The sequence below is a fragment of the Alexandromys fortis genome, unplaced genomic scaffold (assembly GCF_014885135.2).
Source record: "Alexandromys fortis isolate MF-2015 unplaced genomic scaffold, M_Fortis_MF-2015_v1.1 scaffold_33, whole genome shotgun sequence".
NCBI classification, from domain to species: domain Eukaryota; kingdom Metazoa; phylum Chordata; class Mammalia; order Rodentia; family Cricetidae; genus Alexandromys; species Alexandromys fortis.
The window spans coordinates 2,372,762-2,394,273 of record NW_026067917.1 but is presented as its reverse complement, the minus strand read 5'-3'; the positions used below and the strand labels follow the sequence as shown (position 1 = coordinate 2,394,273).

General features: G+C 41.5%; 2 protein-coding genes across 6 annotated transcripts in view; both read right to left on the bottom strand.

The window, feature by feature from the left end:
- Positions 1-403: 403 nt before the first annotated feature.
- Positions 404-11,480, bottom strand: Arl5a (ADP ribosylation factor like GTPase 5A). Its single transcript, XM_050139951.1, has 4 exons — positions 11,173-11,480; positions 2,648-2,708; positions 2,107-2,254; positions 404-535 (listed from the first exon to the last, which is right to left on the bottom strand). The coding sequence occupies exons 1-4, from the start codon at positions 11,216-11,218 to the stop codon at positions 404-406; spliced, it is 387 nt and encodes a 128-aa protein (XP_049995908.1). The 5' UTR covers positions 11,219-11,480.
- A 5,628-nt stretch (positions 11,481-17,108) lies between these two features.
- Cacnb4 (calcium voltage-gated channel auxiliary subunit beta 4) overlaps positions 17,109-21,512 on the bottom strand; it is a 249,431-nt gene continuing 245,027 nt past the window's right edge. For all 5 annotated transcript variants that reach the window (XM_050139961.1, XM_050139962.1, XM_050139963.1 and 2 more), the window contains one exon: positions 17,109-21,448. In XM_050139961.1, coding sequence (XP_049995918.1) covers positions 21,188-21,448 — 261 coding nt within the window. In that variant the 3' untranslated portion in view covers positions 17,109-21,187. The remainder of the gene's footprint in view (positions 21,449-21,512) is intronic.

Sequence of the window (21,512 nt, the reverse complement as noted above, 5' to 3'; positions counted from 1 at the left end):
AGTGAAAGGGGGAAAATTTAAAAAATTATTAAAAAAAATACCTAAGAGCAACTAAGTTTAAATATTAGTTTGATAACAGAACTCAAGAACTGTTATACATCCAGGTCCTTGTGATATGCCTGTCAAACTGTCAAATGATAACCCACTGTATGAATAATCTACCCATACAGAAAAGGAAAACTACTTGTAGAAATTCCTTTTGCTCAGTGAAGCATCTAAATTAGATTTATCAAAGTTAAATAGCAATCTGTGATTGCTTGCACCATCTTTCTCCTGCTTCCAGACACACTTCAAATTTGGGAAGTATCAATCACTAAACAGGAATGACATGCAAACATGACCAAGAGATTACTATTTTTTAAAACTGCAATAATAATCCTTACGAGGAACTGTAAAGCACATATCAAATGTAATACGAAGGCCCTCCCCCCCCCCACCGCAGCAGACTTACCTCGTGGGCTAGCATTCTGTAGAGCTCTTCTCGAGTCACAGAGATCCTCTCTCTGTCTGTGCTGTCCACGACAACGATCACAAACTAAAGCAATCACCAAAAAATCGTTAGTGACTTAGAGAACCTGGTGTCTGAAAATCCAAGGTACTTATTTTGTATTTTTACAAAATAAGATACTTATTTAATATCAAGATACTAAAATCTTCTGTAATGTAAGAGACCCAGGGGTGCTTATTATTTTCCCTTTATTAAAGCCTGGGGTTCTGACTCATTTGTAACTCAAACACATTTACTCAATTTTTTTTTTTTTTTTTGAGACAGGGTTTCTGTGTAGCTTTGGAGCCTGTCTCAGAACTAGACCAGACTGGCCTCAAACTCACAGAGATCTGCCTGTCTCTGCCTTCCAAGTGCACCACTGGCGCCCGGCACACTTACTCATTTTTAAGTAAAACAAAGGACAAGAACATGACGCGAACACTTTTTTCTAAATTACTACATAAATACTAATGAGCCTATATCCCTGTATTTACACTACAATGTAATTTAAAACAAAACCCAAACACTAGAAGTATTAACTGGCATCTAAAAACAAGAGCTTCCTTATATCCAGGGCACTGATATGCAAACACAGCCTGTGTTGAACAGACGATGAGACCCCACTGCACTCTTAACTCCAAGAGCATCAGGCAAGAGGGAAGCAGAGCAAATGTGCGGTTACTGTACGCACAATGCTCACATTGCCTGTTATTAAAACACATTTTTTTTTATTTTTTAGAACTTGGTAATTTCCAAATAAACCATTGTGATTCTTAGCCTTTTTACTCTTCAGTTTCTACCAACTGCAAGATTTCATTTGATAGCTTTATTATTGTGATACTCATTCTAACATAGTATTTTAATAAACCCTTTTCAAAGCTGACAACGCCTGGAGCAATTTATATGGGGGCATTCCATACACCTTTATAAGCCATACATCCATTCCCTCCAAATACAATGGAATGCTAACGAAAGCTGGGGCCAGACCATGAGAGACACTTAGTAGCATCATTAGTGATTTGAATATCATCTTTACATATGTGTAGAATATTTTTAAGATCTTATCATCCACACCACAAAAACCATTGGTGCGACCTTTCAATTTATAGGCCTACATAATGAATGTGTCATAGGTTTAAATTTTTCTCTTGGAACATTAACATGTAAATAAAAGCATATGATTATGTCTAAAATGATTTATAATCAAGAGGTATCTTTAAGTGTAACTGCACTGAATAAAAGAAGATACACAGCAAAAGCTGGCTAGGACTCAAACCACAGAAGAGCCCTTTCACTTGGCTAGGATTTCTTCCACTTAGCCACATATAAATAGTGAGAAGAAAATGCAATCAGAAATCATGAGATGTAAGTCATTAAATAAACTACTTTATCAAGCAACCCAATCAACCAACCACCCATTCTCCCTATAGAGACTTAATAGTGAATATACAGTCAAGGATTTGAAACAAGGAATGGAAGACAACTAGAGTCGAGCATAGCAGACAATGCTTACACTCTAAAGTCAAAGTACTGTCCTGTTTTTAAAGGACTATAATGACTCAAATCCTAAAGCTTCTCAAGGACTCAGAATGCTTGTGTGTCAGCATTGAGATTATTACCTCAGTGTTAGTATAGTAAGTGTTCCAGGAAGAACGAAGAGATTCTTGACCACCAATATCCCACATCAGGAAACGGGTATTATTAACCACGATCTCTTCCACATTACTTCCTATTGTGGGGGATGTATGTACAACTTCATTCATGGAACTAGGAGGGGAAAAGTTCACAAAATCAGTGAGGAAGCTTGCTCATCTCAGGATTCCATCAAGGGACAAATCAGCATGACTTCTTTATTTCATACCCAAGTGTCCTTTTTCTATGAGCTCAAAATAAATAATGGCTTCAGAATATTAGATAGTCTCAGCAAACTGTATAATCCAGTATTTTCCTGTTTTCTAAAAGCTAGATGCTCAATACAATGAGCATGTCTGATGTCATGTAAATTCTGGCTCACCACAAACAGCTGTTTAAGTCTGGGTCCCGGCTTATGGGGAGTCTCCTTGGAGCCACATAGTTTTTCATTGATTTCATTGACTGAATATCACAAAAGAAGAAAGAGTAACCAGAAACAAGATTAAACTTTAAGCAGTTAATACTTACAACTGGTAAAGGATGGTGGTTTTTCCCGCATTATCCAGCCCAACAATGATAACTTTGTGCTCTGAAATAAACAAACCAACAGTGACTTACGACACACACTCCCCTACTTCACTTCTCTGTAATGTCATATAAGTCGGCACACAGCACTTTCAAACTTTCTTAGAATCCAAAGAATATTCCAACAAGAAGTGTGGTTGAGCTCACTTTCTCTGCCTGTCCTCACTCTACAGAGACCTCCCACATCAACCTCTCCAGGCAGTTGGAGCACTGTTCTTTCTCTCTTGGCCTATAAAGGTCTATGCTCAGCAAAGTATCCCCAAATGTGATCACAACAATTAGAAATGACTAAAGTCTGTCACTGTCACTGTCTCCATCTGTGAAAATTCAGGCATCCCTTGGGTATGTCCATGTGGAGTGCGGAAAAGAGGGAGACAAAGAAGAACCCTTTCTGTGGGTAACTAAATGACGAGTATACTTACCCACAGAACTGTTATGACAAACAACTGTAAGGCCTTCCAGCTACAGTGGCAGGGACTCACCCTCGCTTCTGGGGCATCACAGTTCCTAAATTTTCTCCCTGTCTCTGGTGCCTTGTTTTTCTTTTGTTTTCTCTCTAATTCTTTATTTAGCGAACTCTTAATTTTATATGGTTTGGGTTTTCATTCTACCAGAGCCACAGCAAAGCACCTATAATTATTTGCATGTGCACAAATCTAAGCTTAATCAGGTACCCTTCAAACACATGGAACACATATATTCCTGGTAACTATAATTCTTCCTGGGAAAAGATGGGTATTTAATAAGCACTAAATTAATATTCATGCTATGAAGAATCAATGTTGAGGATTCTAACATTAGAGTAAGGAGATCTTTACTATTCAGGCATTTTACAGATCATTACCATTTACCCCAGATGGGGGATCCTAATATATAGGTGCCCATGTCATAAAAGGTACAACATCAAGTAATAGAGAAATTGAACTCAATCCAGTTTAACAAGTCAACCCCAGGCAGCTTAGCACCTCTCTCTGGAGTCCTCAAGTGACATGATGACCCTTCATCACATAGTTTCTCAGCATCCTTTGAAGACCCCAGGGCCTATTACATTCCATACTTGGAGATGACTAGGGGGAAGGCACAGGCTCACAGACAAAGTGATCGACACTTTGGCAAAGGGTCAATATATTTATCTAAAGCATGTTATGGAAAAGTCACCAGACTACACCAACTGATAGTACTCTAGTGGGTTTCCATCTCCTGAGTCCACAAGCTCAACCCTGCTACCATCTGAGAGTAGACAAACTCAGAGAAAGCAACACACAAAAATGAGCACCCCAGAAGAACATCAGCAAGTACAATAAAGACAAATGCTTCAAACGAACTTGACAAGCCAGGAACTAGACAAGCACCTTAGGAGGCTAACAGGAAGATCACAAGTTCTAGGCTGGACCAGGCAACATGGGAAGGCACCGTCTTAAAAAACAAAACAAACCCAACTAGCTGACAAGGACAGGCTCCCTCACCCTGGCCCAACACTCAGGAGTCACTCACAGGCAACCTAACTGTTGTTTCTGAGACTTACCGATTTTAGATTTTTAAAAATACTTTATTTTTAGTGTTTTTATAATAAAGCAACAGTGACCAATTTCCTCTGAGGAAAAGCATATTTTATGGTTAAATTAAAATCATAAAACTCTCGAAATGCAGGGAACTCCAGCCAAGTCTGTTACAGGCATCATGGCTACGGACGATGCTTCCCAGAGGGGTCACATGTGCATCAGAATCAGGAAATTCAGCATAGCAGCTAGGGCACCTTTCTGCTAGGTATACTTCTAATTAGCACAGACTGCCTAATTTTACTTTTTCCTTGTAAAAGTAAGCATTACACATTTGATGATGTATGCTTTCTTCAGTTCTGTTAATACAAGAACCTACAAAAGTATTAAAACAAAAAGAAATTTACTAGTTGAATACTGACTTTATAGTGGGCCTTCTTGGACTGTGGTGGCACACCTCTCTAACCACAGCGCTCCAGAGGCATGGCAGCTGAGTTCCAGGCTAGCACAGTTTACACAGCATCCCCTAGGCTAACAGCAGCAGAGTAAGACTCGGTTTTAATACAAACTAGAGCCTTTCTAAAACATCAGCTCCATCCTGAGGAATACATTTTGTACTACCCCATGATTAGCTACAGGACAAAATTTGGACAGATTTCTGGTACTCTGAAAAAAATAATCTCCTAAAAACATTACAAAATAAATAGAACTCATCCAAAAGTAATACAAAATACAAGAATCTATGGTCTGTAACTATAAAGATGACTTCAGCACACACGTGTGTGTAAACAATGTGCCCACGGATGATAAGCACATTATCTATTTTGCACAGCCCTTAATCACCTAAGGAGACTGTGAGAGCACACTTCGGCAGTGCCAACACTCTTCAAAAGCCTGCTGTTTTTCTGCCCTATTTGCTTCCAGAGCCTGAGCTATCTATCGAGTTTTACATTCTCAATGATGTTGAATCCTTTAACCTCTGAAGACAAATCTCAGTTTTAAAGAGGGTCTCTTTGGTATCATTTTGGTTGGTCATCAGGGAAAACGTAGCTGAAATGAGAGCCAGCTTACTGTTAAATGTACTATGATCCTTGCATAATAAAGAATCATTCAAAAATGTCAGTAATTAAATTCTAAATTGAGCTTTAAAAGATACATTGACTAGGAGGAGACACTGGCAGGAAAACTATCTGGTTCCCTAAAATAGCAGCTTTCATGTCAGAACCCTCACTCGGATTGCACAGCAGTTGCGGTTCCTTGTTTCTGTTTGGTTTTGTGATCTTTAGCTAGGCCTTCAGGGACTTATGGCCCAATTCTAAAATCACTGTTTTTCTTAGTGCCTAGAAAGGATTATCTACATAAAAAAAAAAACCTAAGAAAGCTTTTTGAAGGCAGGAGGGTCACACCTGGCCACATGGGAAGGGGGGAGTCACACCTAGACACGTGCTGAACAGGACAACTGAGGCAAGAACAATGAACAAAACCACCATGCATTAACAGATGCTAAGGCAAGGCAGAGGGCAGAAGAGGCTGGTAGCATAAGAACTTCATTTTCTCAGGATACCTTCTAAATAAAGGCCAGAGTACCTAGAAATAAAGAAACCAAGGGGTTGGAGCATATGGTGGATAATGCGTTGTGAGAACCCAGATCAGGAGACATAGCAGGAAGCTTTTAGCAGGTAAGACTATCCAGGATGGAAAAAAACAATCAGCCAGATATTAGATCTAGCCTGCAAAGAGAACATCATTTTATAGTCTACAAGATAGGGAATGATAGACGACCTAACAGGCAAAAGTTAGGGTTGAGTGAAGGCAGAGCAGGAAAGGTAAGAAGGTGATGGAAATACCCAAAGTCAGAGGCCTTCTATGTCCCCTGCAGATAAAGCAGACAGGAGAAAGGAGTTACCCATTGGGAACCAGGTGAAAGGGAGGAAGGAGTTTGACAGAGGGGGAATGTCTTAATCCAAATCTAATTCCTCTCTTGGCTGGCACTAAAATCCATACAGCTGTTCAGTATACCTCATCTCCGGATTATCTCATTGATTTTCTATTTAATTTTGCTAGCACTATTCTCTACTGTGGAGACAATGCTCTTCTAATTTTACAAAACTACCCAAGTCCCAAATACATAAATACACAGCCCAAATGAGATGTCTAAAACAGCCACAAAGGGAATGTAAGGTAACACAAAAGGTTGCTGTGACAAAAAAGAAGGAACTCAAATCAAACATGTGCAAAACTTAAACTCTCCAAAGAGCCACAGACTATAAAAACCAAACCTAAAACCAAACCAAAACCAAACCAAAAATAGCAACACAGCAGTGCAACCCAGGGGAGACTCTGTAATCCAGTGGCTCAGCCCCTCATGTGGCCTCACATCCACAAGCCAAATTCTCTTCCAACTTTACTAGGGAGGAATGCGCTTACAATAAAGTACCAATGACCATTTAATCAAAGGTCTAGGGTGAGTCACGATGAGAGCCGTAGCATCAAGTCAGCGCTGTGTCAGAGGCTAAAGGCTGAAGCTGGCAGTGCAGCAGTCACAGACCAGCTTAGCCCAGCACGCTCCAGGAGCAGATCAGGCCTGCTCGCACACGCATCAACTCCCTCACACCTGAGGCTCTTCGCCACTGCCATCCTCATCAGCAGCCCTAACAGCATTCTACAGCGAACGCAATCCTGGAGTCAGCAAGTGCTAGAATTGTGTCTCATAGTGTGCTCCCGAACAAATACTCCATAGAACCTACAATACAGCATGTTAGGAAGTAATGTTACTGAGGACAAGTGTCATTTAGACTTTGGCCATTCCAACTCTTTAACACCTGTGTCATTGCAATTACTGCTTTGTGAGAGTTTGCATTTAGAAGGTCTTTCTCACAATGTTCCTGCACCCAGGAAAGCCCAAACACCACCACACTATTGCTCTCGGCTGGGATTCGGAGTCTGATCTGGGCTTTACCTTGCCAGTCAATGCTGTTTCGTCATAAAAACGCTTCTTGTTGTCCATGGGTCCTTCCTCTTTCATTTTCTTTGACATACCCAGGCAGCTACGCATTGTCTAAACCTGCATCTCTGACTACCACTGTGTAGATGACAAGTTGTGTCCCAACAGCAAAAGCTGGGACACAGCTGCTCAAGTAGAAGCTCCATTTGCCATGTTCATTCCTGTCGCCCTCAGCCAGCAGAGCCTAAAGCAAAACATGCTGGCAATGAGGTAGCTTTCGGTGAGCAAAGAAATCAGCCTGGACGATACAAAGGTTAGGAAAGCACTGTCTATCAAGCTGTCTTGTACTAAAATTCAACTTGGGGGACTAAAAAGCATCATAAAGTTTATTTCTAAAAGCTGAAAATAACCTTGCCATTCGCAGACCAGTGAGGAGGCTCTGGGAGCAGAGACTTGCTACTAAGAAACCACCTGGGGGGAGGCAGACAGGGAAGAAACGACGCAATATCTAGGAGATAGAAATCCCACAGTAACTGAGGTTGGCAAGTTTTACAAAGAAAATATCTAGTACTGATTAAACAACAGACTAGTAAGAAGATAAAACTAATCACTACACGCACGCAAGAGCCACGTACTAAGGGTAAAGGTGCGTGCGCTACAATCGGCTTGTCCAGAGAGCACACACTGTCACCAAGAACAGGCACTTCCTCCTGCGGTGTCCCTCCAGGAAGCTCCACTCTGTACACCTGACCAGAGTGCAGGCAGGGTGCACCTGGAGCTTAAGGCAGCGTCCTGATGAGGCGCAGGCTCCTAGGCGAGTTACCGGCCTTCTGCACTTGCCTCCATGCCTCAGTTCCCTTGGAAAGAGAACACACCAGGAACAGATCAACACCAGATCTAGGCAGAGTGAGCAGCTTTCCAGGCACTCCTCCACAACTCCATTCCCTTCCCGACAACTAATAGGAAGGGCAACAGATGGTTGTCAACAGGGAAAGTCCACGGCCTTGGCAAGGTTCTTTCACCCACCATCTCGTGTGTGTGTGTGTGTGTGTGTGTGTGTGTGTGTGTGTGTGTGCGTGCATGCAGTCGGGGTGGGGAATGTATAACACGCTGGCACTAGAGATGCATGTTTGAAAGCCCAGGCTTATCGCTGTAAATAAATAACGCCCTAATGTGGATTTGTAAAGCAGAAAGTTTGGAGAGTAACGCAACTGGGGCAGATTAACCAACCCTGCTGAAACACCTGGAACAGGGTGTTGCAAGAGTCACTAAGATCACCAGCTGCTAATTTATCTGTAGAGGCAGGCTGAGTTTCTTCCTTGCTTTCCTAGACTACAATAAACACTTCACGAAGGCATAGAGATCTGCCTGTTTTATTCCCCGACTTATTCCCACCACCAGGAGCAGTGGCTCCCAACCTCCCTAACGCTGCGACCCTTTAATATCAGTTCCACATGTTGCAGTGACCCCTGACCATAAAATTATTTTCATTGCTACTTCCTATCTGTAATCTTGCTCCTGTTATTAATCATAATGTAAATAACTGTGTTTTCTGATGGCCTTAAGTGGCCCCTGTGAAAGAGTCATTCGACCCCAGACGGGTTGTGACCCACAGGATGAGAAACACTGACCTAGACTAAGTGATGGCCCAAACACGGGTTCATCTAACAAACCACTGGTAAAGAGCTCTTTTAGACATAGAGTTACCAACAGCAAGCCCGCATCTAAACAAACTAAAGGGTCACAATACAACCACTGAGTCAACATGGAGTAAAAAAGAAAAAGGCGCGAACACCTTCTCAAAAGACCAATAAGCAGTGACATTTCATTTTTGTTTCCTTGCCAACTGTCTGGTGGAAATCTCTTTCCTCTTTTCCAGGGCAATAACTACTTTCAAGGATTGCTGAAACTTTTTTTTTTTTTTTGGAGACAGAATCTCATGTAGCCCAGGATGGCTTTGAATTCAGTAGGTAGCTGAGGATAACCTTAAACTTCTGATCCTCCTACTTTGCAATATTGAGTACTGGGATGACCCCACCACCACAACATCCTCTAATCTCTCAGTTGGGGATGGTGAAGTAGACCATCCACCAGCTTCAGATACTTTTTTTAGTGATGTAAACACATTACAATATCTAAAGTTTGAGCTCTACTGAATCTGTGTGCCACCTACATAGGTTGAGCGGTAGGCAGTTCACTATCGCCGCTGGCTGCTCTTCTTCTGGACAGTGCCAGAGTGCTAAGCCTCTCCCTGAGTTCATCAACATTACGAACTCTACAATTACCCAGAGTCCCTTTCCAGGTGAGTCTATGAAAATAATATAGACATTAGTCCTGAATCTTTGGCAAAATGAAGCATCAAAGATACACCTAACTAATGGGTCCCATTCAACACAAGTCCAAAAATGCCAACCAGATGTGAGACAGAATACTGAACACCATAAAGTTACTGTGTGGTGACACACCATTTAACAATTCGTTTCTTCCCAATTTCACTATAGTGGCTGGTAATTTTCTAGAAACTGAACTCTATTAATTCTTCCCATAATTTTCAAACAACGAGTTCAACAAATAACAGTCAAAACGCAAGCTGTAAGACTTGTAGTGATACCACTGCATTCCTGCTATTACTTGCTGCGTATTTTTTTAAGTCCTAATTCATTTTTAAGTTACAGAAACAGTTTAATCACTGACTCACAGATGAACGTGAAGACAATACCAGAGACCCTTTGACCCATAACATTTTCCGACCCCTCACAGCAGAACTGAAACCCCCGCTTCACTAGATTCAAGAGGAAAGAACTCGACACACAAACAAAAACATCCCCAGTTTTGCAACAATGTGACCTTCAGTACTTCAAACCTAGAGATTAAATAGTCAAAAACTGTCGGCTCCTCAAATTTCTCCTTTTCTAGGTGAGACTATCTAGACCCACAGAACTGTGAAGCCACAGGAACTGACAACCCCACACACATCCGCACACACTGCTGACCAGCGCTGATGGGAATACCCTTCCACTTCATTTAGTACCGTTATCTAAACTATCGTTTTTTTTAAAAAATTATTATTAAAAAAGCAGAACCCACTGGGGATTCTAAGGCCCAGTGCTTGTCTTCCTATAAAGTCAGCTGTATTCTGGAGGAGAAGCAGGCAGGTCTGAAGAGTAGGCACCACCGTTCATTAAGTTTTAACTGGAAAAAGCCGGGCTGGGGGGTGGGGGAGCAACAACGCTACCAGCTTATACAAGAGAAAAACAGCATGTTGTTGAGAAGGAATGAATTGCAACTAGAGTTTCTTTTTCTTTTAAAAAGCGCTACGTTTCGTTTTAGTAGCTATGTAGTTGTTAGACCTGTATTCTCTCCAGTTTCACACACTCATCTTGTGAATATTTTTTTAAAATAAATCCCCTATGCATTCCGCCTCAATGTCTGCGTTTAGGCGAACTTAAAACAGTAACCAGCTAGTTACCTAAGGCTAACGAACGTCTCCTGAGGTGTCATTTTAAAAGCTTTCAGCGAAACACTAGGCGCCCCCCCCCTTAAAAAAAAAAACCAAAGCCAAAACAAAACAAACAAACCCACCTCTAACAACCCAAGAACGAAAACGACCTTAGGCTTGACCTTTACCAAAGAAACAACCGGGGCAAAGGAGAGCCACCCAGCACCGTTCCGCGGCGTGGGTCCCCCCCTCCTTCTCTCCCCGCAAGAGAGCCGCCCGAAGCGAACCGGACAGTCCAAGCACGAGTTCCAGTTTTCCGCATTCTGCAACCCGTGGGCTCGGTGGCGCCGCCAGGCCCAAGGCCAGCGCCCCCAGCCTTCACCCTAGAACCCCATCTTCTCCCCGTGCGGCCCAAACCCAACTGCGGGCAGGCGTCGGGGAGGGAGGCAGGCCGGGTCGTGTGCTTAGGTCCCCGGCGTGGGGCAGGACACCTTTGGCGCTCGAGATCAAATCGGAGCAATGGGTGTACGGCGGGAGGGAGACAAAGGCGAGCCGCCGGGGACCACCCCGCCCTGCCCAGGCTCACCCTGGTGATTGAACAGCCTCCAGATCCGGGTAAAGAGAATTCCCATCCTCGGGCAGCCGAAGCCCTCCAGCCGCCCGGGCTCAGGCTGCGGGGCAGAAGGACGCGCCGGGGCCTCCGCCACTGCTCCCGCGCCCTCCGCGCGCCCGCTTCCAGGGACCCGCGGGGAGGCCGCAGCCCAGGCCGCCCAGCCACGCGCGAGGCCCCGCCGCTACCGCCGCGGCGCTCGCCTGGCTCGCGGACATCGCCGCCGCGTTGTCTGCTCGAGCCTCGCGGGCCACCGTCCTCCCCCAGCTCCTCTCCAGTGGCCGCCGGGGCTGGGGCGGGGCCGGGCGGGGCGGGGCTGGGGCAGTGCGCAGGCGCGGAGCTGGAGGCGGGGCTTGGGGGCTGGAGGCGGGGCTTGGGGGCTGGAGGCGGGGCTTGGGGGCTGGAGGCCTCTGCAGCGGGGAGGGGCGGCGGAGGTGGCTGGGGCTGGGATGCCGGCGCCCGGGTTTGAGGTTCCTTTTGAGTCTGGAGCCACAATGTAACTGTGTAGCCATGCCCACCTCCCGCCCTACACACATTTCCAAAAGTCCCAGGTTGGGGCCTCGACGACGGTGAGCTTTAAGTCTCTGTTGAGCCTTTTGCCCGCTGACTGAAGCAGCTGAAGTCGTTGGCCTGTTTTTGTTGTGTTGTTTTTTGATGTTGTTGCAGTTTTTCTTACCTCTGTCTTTGCACATCGGCTCTCTCCCCGCTCCATTCTCCCTCTGCTCTCAGGCCACTCTTGGTTAGAACAGTTCTCAAGTCTCCCCCCGGGTTAGTGATCACAGAAGCTGTCTGTGCTGAGCGGTCGAGTCCCAAAACGCTGTCGACAGACACTCGCTGGTTCCTTTAGGACCCAAACGTCTTTTCCTCTCATTCAAGAGTCACCTTTCTGTTAAATAGATGGCCAAATGTTCTCTGTGCTCTTCCGTCTTTTCGCCTACAAGTTGAACAGTTGTGCCTCTGGGTATGCGGGTGTCCATCTCTGCGTCCGCTGCAGGACAAGTGGTTGGAAACTAAAATACAAGTAATCGTTGGTGAACTTGATCAGCAGAGTTCTTGTCCTTGTGTCCTTTTTGGTTTTGTCTACTTCTTAGTTCCTTTTAGCTAAGCAGGTTAAATCTCTAGATCTCAGTCTTCCCGATGTAGAAGCCAGAGGGTTGATCTCTGAGGTTACCCGAATACTCTGATAGATAGTCTTGACTACTGTAAACCGAGTACTTAGGAGAGAGGTCACTGGGCTTGTCTACTTCTTCCACAAAAGTAAACAAAAGGCAGAAGCGGCTTCATCTTTTCCTATTCTCTTTAACTTTGATTTTTAAAAAAGGAAGAAGGGAAGAAAAAAGGTAGAGATGGGGAAAGGTGGAATACTTGTGCAAGGCCCCTGGAGCTGTTCCTGTTACCACCTCATCCACAACAGCCCCAAGAAATGAAGCCCTGGACCTTTCCACCAGACTCCTCCTAACCATATACTGGAAAAGGGAGTGCTTCATCGTCTTTAGACACTTGTGTCCAATTGCCAGTCTTCGAGACATTCGTAAAGGAGAATAAAATCACTAGACTAGTCTGTACAGTTAGAGTATTAAATCTGGATTTATTTAATAGCCTGTAGGCTTTTTAGAAAAAGTGATGTTTGCATGACTGATTTACATGAACTCTTTAGTATTTCCATTCTCATCCAGTGTAGGCAACGCTTTAGCAACTCTTGAGACAGTTTTACAAACTCCCACACATCTTTGGCAACTTATTAATGTATGCCAGACCCATATTTACTTGTGATGTTAGGATTTCATGTTTTAGAACTCTATTCCAGAAACGTTCTTAGGCTATTTTCCAAGTGCCCCTCACAAGAAAAGGGAGATGGGTTCGGCTGTAGCATCTTCACTAACTTTAATAGATTAAATACAAAATTGGCACTGTAGCTGTAACTGGGAAACTTTGATGAGGGATGTCAAAGTGTTTGTTTCTCCTCCTAAATATTTTATCAATTTTTTAAGTCATGAGCAAAATGCCACAAAAGACTTCTACTTTAAGATATGAGAACATGAGGCATCTGCTTTACCATTCTACTGTTAATAAGCAGAGCACTGGTTACACCACAAGAAAACAGCTGTTTCTAGGTATTGGAAAACAGATTCTGGGTTGTGGTCCCTAACTAAAGAGAAACGGTGAGCTTTATCCGTGCATTGTATTTCTGCCCTGGCAGAAACATTTCCCAGCTAACTCTAGAGGGTGGACAGCCAAATAAGAGTAGGATGGTCCCTTTCCACAAAGACACTGCTCTGTGTTCCCGTAGTTAGGGAAGCTGAAATTAAGGAAATAGAGTCATTGTGAGAAGGAAGAAAGAAAATCTACAGAAATTGAACTAGGAGACCATTGAGTCTTCGGTGTCATATGGCTTCTATAGGTAGTTGATTAGTAACCATTTCTAGGGGGAAAACATACCAGGATTATTGCAAAATAATCCCCAGATAGTTGTTTCAAAGGGTTGGGAGTCATTAGTATAAAGTGATCCCTTCAGTCAGAGAAAACTCACAAGTAGGACATTCATTAGATGCCTGGGTGTTAAGTCTAATTCTAAGCCCCAACTAAGACCAGTCTTAAAGGAGCCTGACTGAGGATAAACTTTAGCCAAATGAGCAACTGCCTGTTGAAAGAAGTTTGATGTTTCACAAAGGAATACAAGAAGTGGACATCACTAATAAACTGCAAGGCAAATCTAATGGTCACACAACAAAGCTACAACAGTAACAGATCTGAATATAGGGACGCTGAGTAACTTGTACTTAGTTATTGCTGGAAGGCGGTGGTTAGAGTCCACAGCGAACTCACCATGCTGACTTGCATGTTATGTGAAAAGACGAGATTTCTCCCTACAGCCCAGTGGAAATGTACTAAAGGCGAGCGAGGTGGTTTCAAGCGTATGCCATGTTAACGCAACAGCAAGGAACTGTTGTTTCCCAGTTGGGAGTTTCAGATTGTTGGCTGACTGTTGGGGTGGTCTTAGGAAAGATTCCCCCAATAACAAAATTATTCACACAGCCAACACCTTGTATTTGCACGCTGCTTTGTGTGCTTCAGCTTACTACTTAGCTGGAGGGTCTTTGGTGTGTGTGTGTGTGTGTGTGTGTGTGTGTGTGTGTGTGCGCGCGCGCGCGCGCGCATTAAATACTTCTAAGAAAGAAGTGACACTAAGCTTTTGGTTTTCTTAACTGTAGCTGGGTCTGTTAATCTATACTCTGCCTGGTTTTTCAGGGAGCTCACATGAATTAAATGTGCTCAAGTTTGTGGACTGACTTGGTGATTCTCATTCTACTAACGTCTTGCATATTTCCCTTGAGCTTCTTGTCCACCACAGTGGGATGAAAGTCAAATTCCAATCCTGATACAGAACACAGGCAACAGACGCCGGGGTTATGTGCATGTGTCCAGTCGCAATCTCTACCCCAATCACAGAAGTCCAGAGCTGTCATTCTGGAAACTTCTGGCAATTGCCACACTAACCATTTAATGGTGTCTTGAGAACATTAAGGGTTACATAGTATACTTTCTGTATCCAGCCTTATTTCACACATTTTTTTTTCTGGTATATGCCACATGTATGTATAATTTGTACATCCTTTCCACTACAACATTCTTTCTTGGTAACTCAGAATCTAACAGAATAATCAGGAAATAGTCACTTCATTGAATCTTTTTTCTTTACAGAGTAAATGTATAGATTTATTTTCCATTAAAAGCTACAGGAATATTCTTTGTGGCGTCTGGCATTTCCTCTGTACATTTCCAGAATATAAATGAGAGGTAGAATGCTGGTTTCAGTGCTTTTTTTAATTTATTATATAAAAGAAAAAAATGAATGCAGTTTTTTGTACACATTTAAATTCCATAAAACAAATCCATAGAAATTAGGATACTGTATGCATGCACTCTGCATTTTCTTTGTTAAATGTCTTTGTTCACAAAAATAACACCACATTTTTTTTCTTGGAAGCCACTAGAGCAGAAGGAACAAAGCATGCAGCACATACATTTGCATAGTGTATTTTACCCAGCATGCCTTGCAGAACGCTATGCATACCTATATAACAAAAATGAAAGGGACAAATTATGAAAATAAATAACCAAAATAAAAGGAAAGTTATTTGACAAAGGCATTTTCCCGACCACATCAGCAGAGACGTAGGAATAGCCTGGGATTATCAACAGCCCTCGGAATAGGGGGGAATCTTTTTATATCATTTCACCATTATTATTTTTAGTATGTTTCCTATTAGTAATGTTATTTTTTTATTCCCTCCCACCCCTTAAAAAATACAGCTAATGGCGTTAACTTATGCTTCAATAGTATCAAGTAAAACAAAACAAAACAAAGAATCCCTACTTAATATTTTTCCATGTGGACATTTTACTGATCTCTAACTTGAGGCTGGGAAAAACATAAACTTTCAAACATCCAAAGCCCAGAGGAGCCGTGAGCTCAACTGTGTGCCATTTGTTAACAAAGGAGGAGAAACAAGAACAGAAAATATAGTAATATAGTATGAGTCTTAACACAAACTAAAATTTATATGTTTTATCTAAGGAGAAAATAAGTAATTACACTCACAGATCGAAGGCTATGAAATAAGTTGCTGGAAAACATCAAGCAGCAAAGTTACAAAGATGAGAGATGAAATAAATATGATAAAACACAGAACCAAATCTACGTACTTCTAGAAACAGGACTGCCAAATTTAACAGTGGGTTTTGTTGTAAGTTTGTGCTATAACAAATGTGCTTCTTTCTCCTCAATCTATTTTCATTTATTGGCAAAATATATATATATTATAATTTTGTACTGTACAATATATATTTTTGCTACATTATTTTTCTACTGCTAATGCAGAAGTAACAACATAGGTTTATTTTGGCAATAAAATGCTTTCATTTTAATAACATCCCAGAAAATATTGTAAGGCATATAAAAAATAGTATGCAACAATATAGCGTTAATGACCCCGCGTCGGTAATATCCCTGTGCATATGGAATTCACACTGATCTCGGTGAAGTGTGTGAAGTGGCATGCGAGTAGGGCGAGAAAGGCCCCTGCATAAATATAGATATAGCCATTTGTTGGGAGATTGAAGTGTTCAAAATATAACTCAGAATGCTTGAAAAGCTACAGGCCTGTTACTGTCAGCTCCCAGCGCCCATTTTAACTCTTTACAACTTTCAAACGAGGAAGAATCAGTGTATTCCTTAAACTATTTTGAATTCACTGGTGACATTTTCTTCCCTCTCTGTGTGAACATTTTACATCCACCAAAAAGAAAGGTTCATGGAAAATTATAACTCCCCAAAGCTCAGCACTGTTGCCTCTTATTTATATGTATTTATGGCAAGTGGGAGCTACAGCCCTTAATTAAGATTATCCGATGAGATACTTTCTAATCTCCTCATAATATACTTTCATGACGTGCAGCATTTGGAATTAAATTATCTACAAGTAGATAAAAACATTGCTATCAGAGGATGCATTTCATTGGAGAAAGGCTCTTTTAACACAAGAAGAAATCCTGAAGATTTATTTCTGAATGCTGTGGCTATCTGCCCAAATGAGCTAGTTTTGCTATTTCGATTAACTAGATTGCTCAACTCAACAAGAAGTTATTCTTTATGTCCACCTAACAGCTCTTACATTGACTGGTTTAATCATCATTATGATTTCAAAGAGAAGGACGGGTGTATGCCACACAGACACAGCTGAAGTCGATAGCCTAGATAACAGTTACAGTGTTGACAATGTTTAAAGATATAAAGGACTAATAAAACACATTTTGTTACATAATTTCTTGTAAAATAACTCATGGTTATTCAAGGATGAGTTTTATATAATTAAAAAGTGTTACACTGTCATGAAAGACAAAGGCAAATATAAAGGAATAAGGGCTACAGGAGCATTTATTTGAAACATTGATAAGACGTTTGTTCCAATTACATGAGAGTTCTAGACAGTGCAGATCCACACCCAGTAAGTGGCTACAACACACCCTCCGTGCCCACACAAGGCGAGGATCAACCAGCTCTGCCTTTAAAACAGCAGGTCTCTGGAGTTCTCTTCCTCAGACCTATCAGCCACCCTTTGCACACAGAGGTAGTTCCTTTCAGTTTGCTTTCTTTCCTAGGATGGCTTCTTCTTAAACTCATGTCATGATAAGTCATAAATCAATGCCAAGAAAATCTTACTGACATGGAAATGAAATCATGGTGAAAGCACTTGAGAACCATGTAAAATCTAAAGGGCAGCTGTATCTCAACACCTTTAACCACCAACTGCGGCAAAGTTGTCAGAACAAGCGCTCTACAACCAGGACGTTTCCCTTTACAGACAGACTGTTTTCTCTAGAGAAGAGGTAGTGCACATATCATCAGAGAGATAGGGCAGTTTGTATGTTGGTATTGTGTTCTTCTGTTTTTAGCAAATAGCAAAATAAAATTATATAAGAAAATATACTAGCTTGCAAATTAAGGTTGCCTAGAACATTCTTAACTGACATGCTGTCTCCGTATCTTGGAGACATACTGTCTCCATATCTTGTTCATTTAAAGAGCTGAAGATGGAGAGCTTCTTTAGCCACAGTCTCCTTGTCTTCATTCCCCTTTTGCTTCCCCCATTCTTCTATTATGAAATTTAAGGCCCCCACACAAAAGACAAGTTCAAGTATGCAGGTATGAAGAGGTTAACATTCCAAAAATACATTTCTGCAAACAACAATAATAAATTGGAGTAAATAACACACTATTTAGAATAACAAGTAGAACTAATTGTTGTCTCAATTTGTTTCAGACTTTAAAACTCATTTCATAAGGATGAAATGCAATGATTTGAATAGTCACACAATTCAGAGTCTTTTTAGGACAACCATGCCTCTAATCACTAGCAATCCAAATCTCCCCATCAGAGTTATATAGAGATGAGAGCAAATCGTAAACACCACTAGGCTTTGTTTTAAGTGTTAGCATAAACAAGGTACCAGTGTTGACTATGATGGTGGCGTAACATTATAGCCTTGGGAATAAGCACAAGGACCCACAAACTGCATTTCTTCCTTTCCCAGGACTACAGTTCCTCATAGCTGGACGAGACTGCATTGTTACTGATCATAAAGAACCACAGAATTCTACCATGATTTATTCTGTAAGTGAAAACAGCCTCCAATGATGTAGAAATAGTTCTCTTGCTTGTCATAATTTGCCATTTTGAGTGAAATGAATTAAAACAAAGTAACTGTGGAATTTCTTAAAGGTTCTTGGTATATTGCACAAAAGTAAAACTTTTATTTCATATATATTTGGATTTCTGTCATTTACACAAGCAACTCTGAGCATTTAAAAGGAAAGTAAGAGTCATATCTCTTCTTCTTTTGGAGGAGAGAAACTTAGAGGAGGAAGATGAAAGATATGCCAAATTAAAATGAAATAGTATATACATCCATCAAAAATATACATTTTACCCTTTTCAATTTTATTAGCTTTTGGACAGGACTGCAAAGCAAACTAGGTACGAACTTTTGATGGCTAATGATGATGAGTTTTGTGTACAGATTAAATGGGCCTCCCTCTTTCAGCATGACATGGAAGAGCAAAAAGGGGGAAAAGAAAAGCTGGAGAGGTTTGAAAAATAAGTGAATCTTCAAAGTTGAAAGAAATGGTACCTTTGTTGACTAGGAAGTATATGTAAATGCTGTTACAGCTACCTGCCATAAAATATAAATATCTTAAAGTAGTTAAATGACCAAATTACTAATGCTACTGCAGAAAAAGCTGAACAGCAGTCTATTCTAAATTTATACACCCAAGTGTACTCTCTGCAATTGAATGCTTTTATGCGCACAAACAAGAAACCAGTAAAGCATACAGGAAAATGTTTGGCTAATGTTTTCTTTCTCATGCAAATATGTGCTATACATGTAATAAATAGAGTTTGTTTGCTGGAGATTGCTCTTCTGTGCTCTAACAAAGTATTCAGTAATGGAAGATTATATGCTTAATAAAGAGCCCAATGAATACAGCTCTCTTAAATGTCTTAACAGAAAATTCTGTGAGCCTCGCTAGATGACGAGAGAGATGACAAGCTGGGATCAGATGTCAGCTTGTCCATTTGACTGAGGCCATGTTCAAATGTATCAAATGTGTGAGATTACTTACAAGATCTCAGGCAGCCTCATTATCAGGTGAGCAGGGTACATGACGGGGTGCACATACAGTCAAGATGAGGGGAGGGCACATGAGGTCGGTGGGACTAGAGATATGAATAACTGGTCAAGAATAGGAAACGTTTTCTCTCAATCAGGAAAATTAATGAACTGATACATGGCTTTGAGGGCCCAGGTCTTGAAATTTTGGAGGAAAATAACAATATAAAGTTAATTGTACTTGTTTTCAAAACATTGACTTCAAGGCATTTGTTAGTAGAAAGAGACCTTTATGTCTAGCTTCAGTTAGGGTTTTAGAAAACACATGCGTTGTGTCATTTTAGAAACAAGTCCTTTCATAAAGACATTTGTTTCTTGTATAAAAGAGTCAATTCTAAATTTCTTGGATTAAAGTCTTCTTTAATCTTTAGGATATGGGTCACCAATTCCAAACATACACTCATTGGAAATGTAAAGGCTGTTCACTAGCAATGAAACACAGCAGTCCCCAAATTCTCTAAGGCCCCATGTTAAAAGTGCCTTACTTTTAGTGAACAAATATATTCTGAGTCTGTCAGGTTTTTTTTTTTCCTGCAAGATTTTAATTCAGTGTTTTAACTTTTCCCAATTAGTTTTTCTTGCGAAAACGTAACTTTCAGTACCAAATTTGATTATGTCCATGAAAAACAAACAAACAAAAAAGGTTGTTAGTTTGATTTAAAAACTGTGGTGTATTGCTAAAACATTATTTATAGTCAAAGACGGAGACTGAGTGTAGTCAGGGAAGGACACTGAGCTATGCTGGCAGAACCCCTGTGCCAGGGTCGAGTGTGGTGGCACGGATGACTTCCCATCTGGAGCCGACTGCCTTTGTCCCAGGAAGGCCTGGCCACATCTCTGCTATCTGACTTCAGATCTCCAGATGTGTGTAGTTGTACGCAGACTGACTACCGAAGAAACAGCACCTCATTTCCCATGTCCTATAACTAGCCACGCCTGGGTTTCTCTTTCTTATTCTCATTGCCAATAAACTCCTTTCCCCCTTATTTTGTCAGCTTCGAACTGGCTAACAGTACTGACTGGACAGAAAGCAAAATAACTTGGAATACAACAGCTGTATCAGGAAAAATAAAAATATTAGAATCTGAGGCGATTATGTAATTTCTGCATTAAGATTTCTGAGATTTTTTTTTTTTTTTTGGCACTATCAATACACTTGGTGAGGTTGAAAAGCCATTCTGGCAACATTAACATATTATTAAAATGTTTACACCTTCCAACTTGAAGTAGAAATTTAGCTTTCAGCAAATAAATACCACAGCTGGTTTTGGGTTTCTACTAGTATTTTGATTTTCTTATTGGGTTACTTTTTTTTCTGATTTTTCAATTGATTTCAACATGCTCAAGTAGACTTTCCAGTCAATTCTCCCAAATTCCAACAGGAATTGGTTTATAAATTGGTTCCAACTGGAACTGGTCATTTGGAATTTCCTACACGGGAAATTATTTTATATGTGCCTTGATAAGTACCCTAAATTACAAATTGATGTGTCTAAAGTCTATGAAGAAAACAAAAGGTACTGTTATCATGTAAATGTAGTACTTAAAAATACCTATATGACTGGGCATCGAATACCCATCTAGACTCAAGGGCATAAAGTATTTCTATTTAACTCTTGCCCCTTAGATCAAATGACCGCAGCCCACCGCACAGCAGATGCTGTGCTGTGCTTGCCAAATTAAGATGATTGATTTCTCCTAGCAGTGCTATGGCAAATTGTCAACAGATGAGTAGTTTTGTTTGTTTGTTCCGGCAGCCTCAAAGCCTTTGTCGGGAGTCATGGCTGTATCCCCCAGGTGAGCCCCGGTTCCTATGGGGCTTGTAAGGGTCCTGGTACGTGTCGGGGTAATCTTCTTCCACCAGAGGGTAGTGGTCTCGGCTGTGCTGGGAGCTGGAGGACAAGCGGTTCCTACTCTTACGAGCCCTCTCGTTGTGGTAATTTTCATCAGAGGTCATTAGGCTTCGTCTCTCGATGGGAGAATTCTCCGTAGAATGGTTGCTGTGCCTCATTCGCTGACTCTACAATTATCAGACAGTTAACTGGTTAGATAAGGTCCACTTCATTCACCTAAACATGTCCATT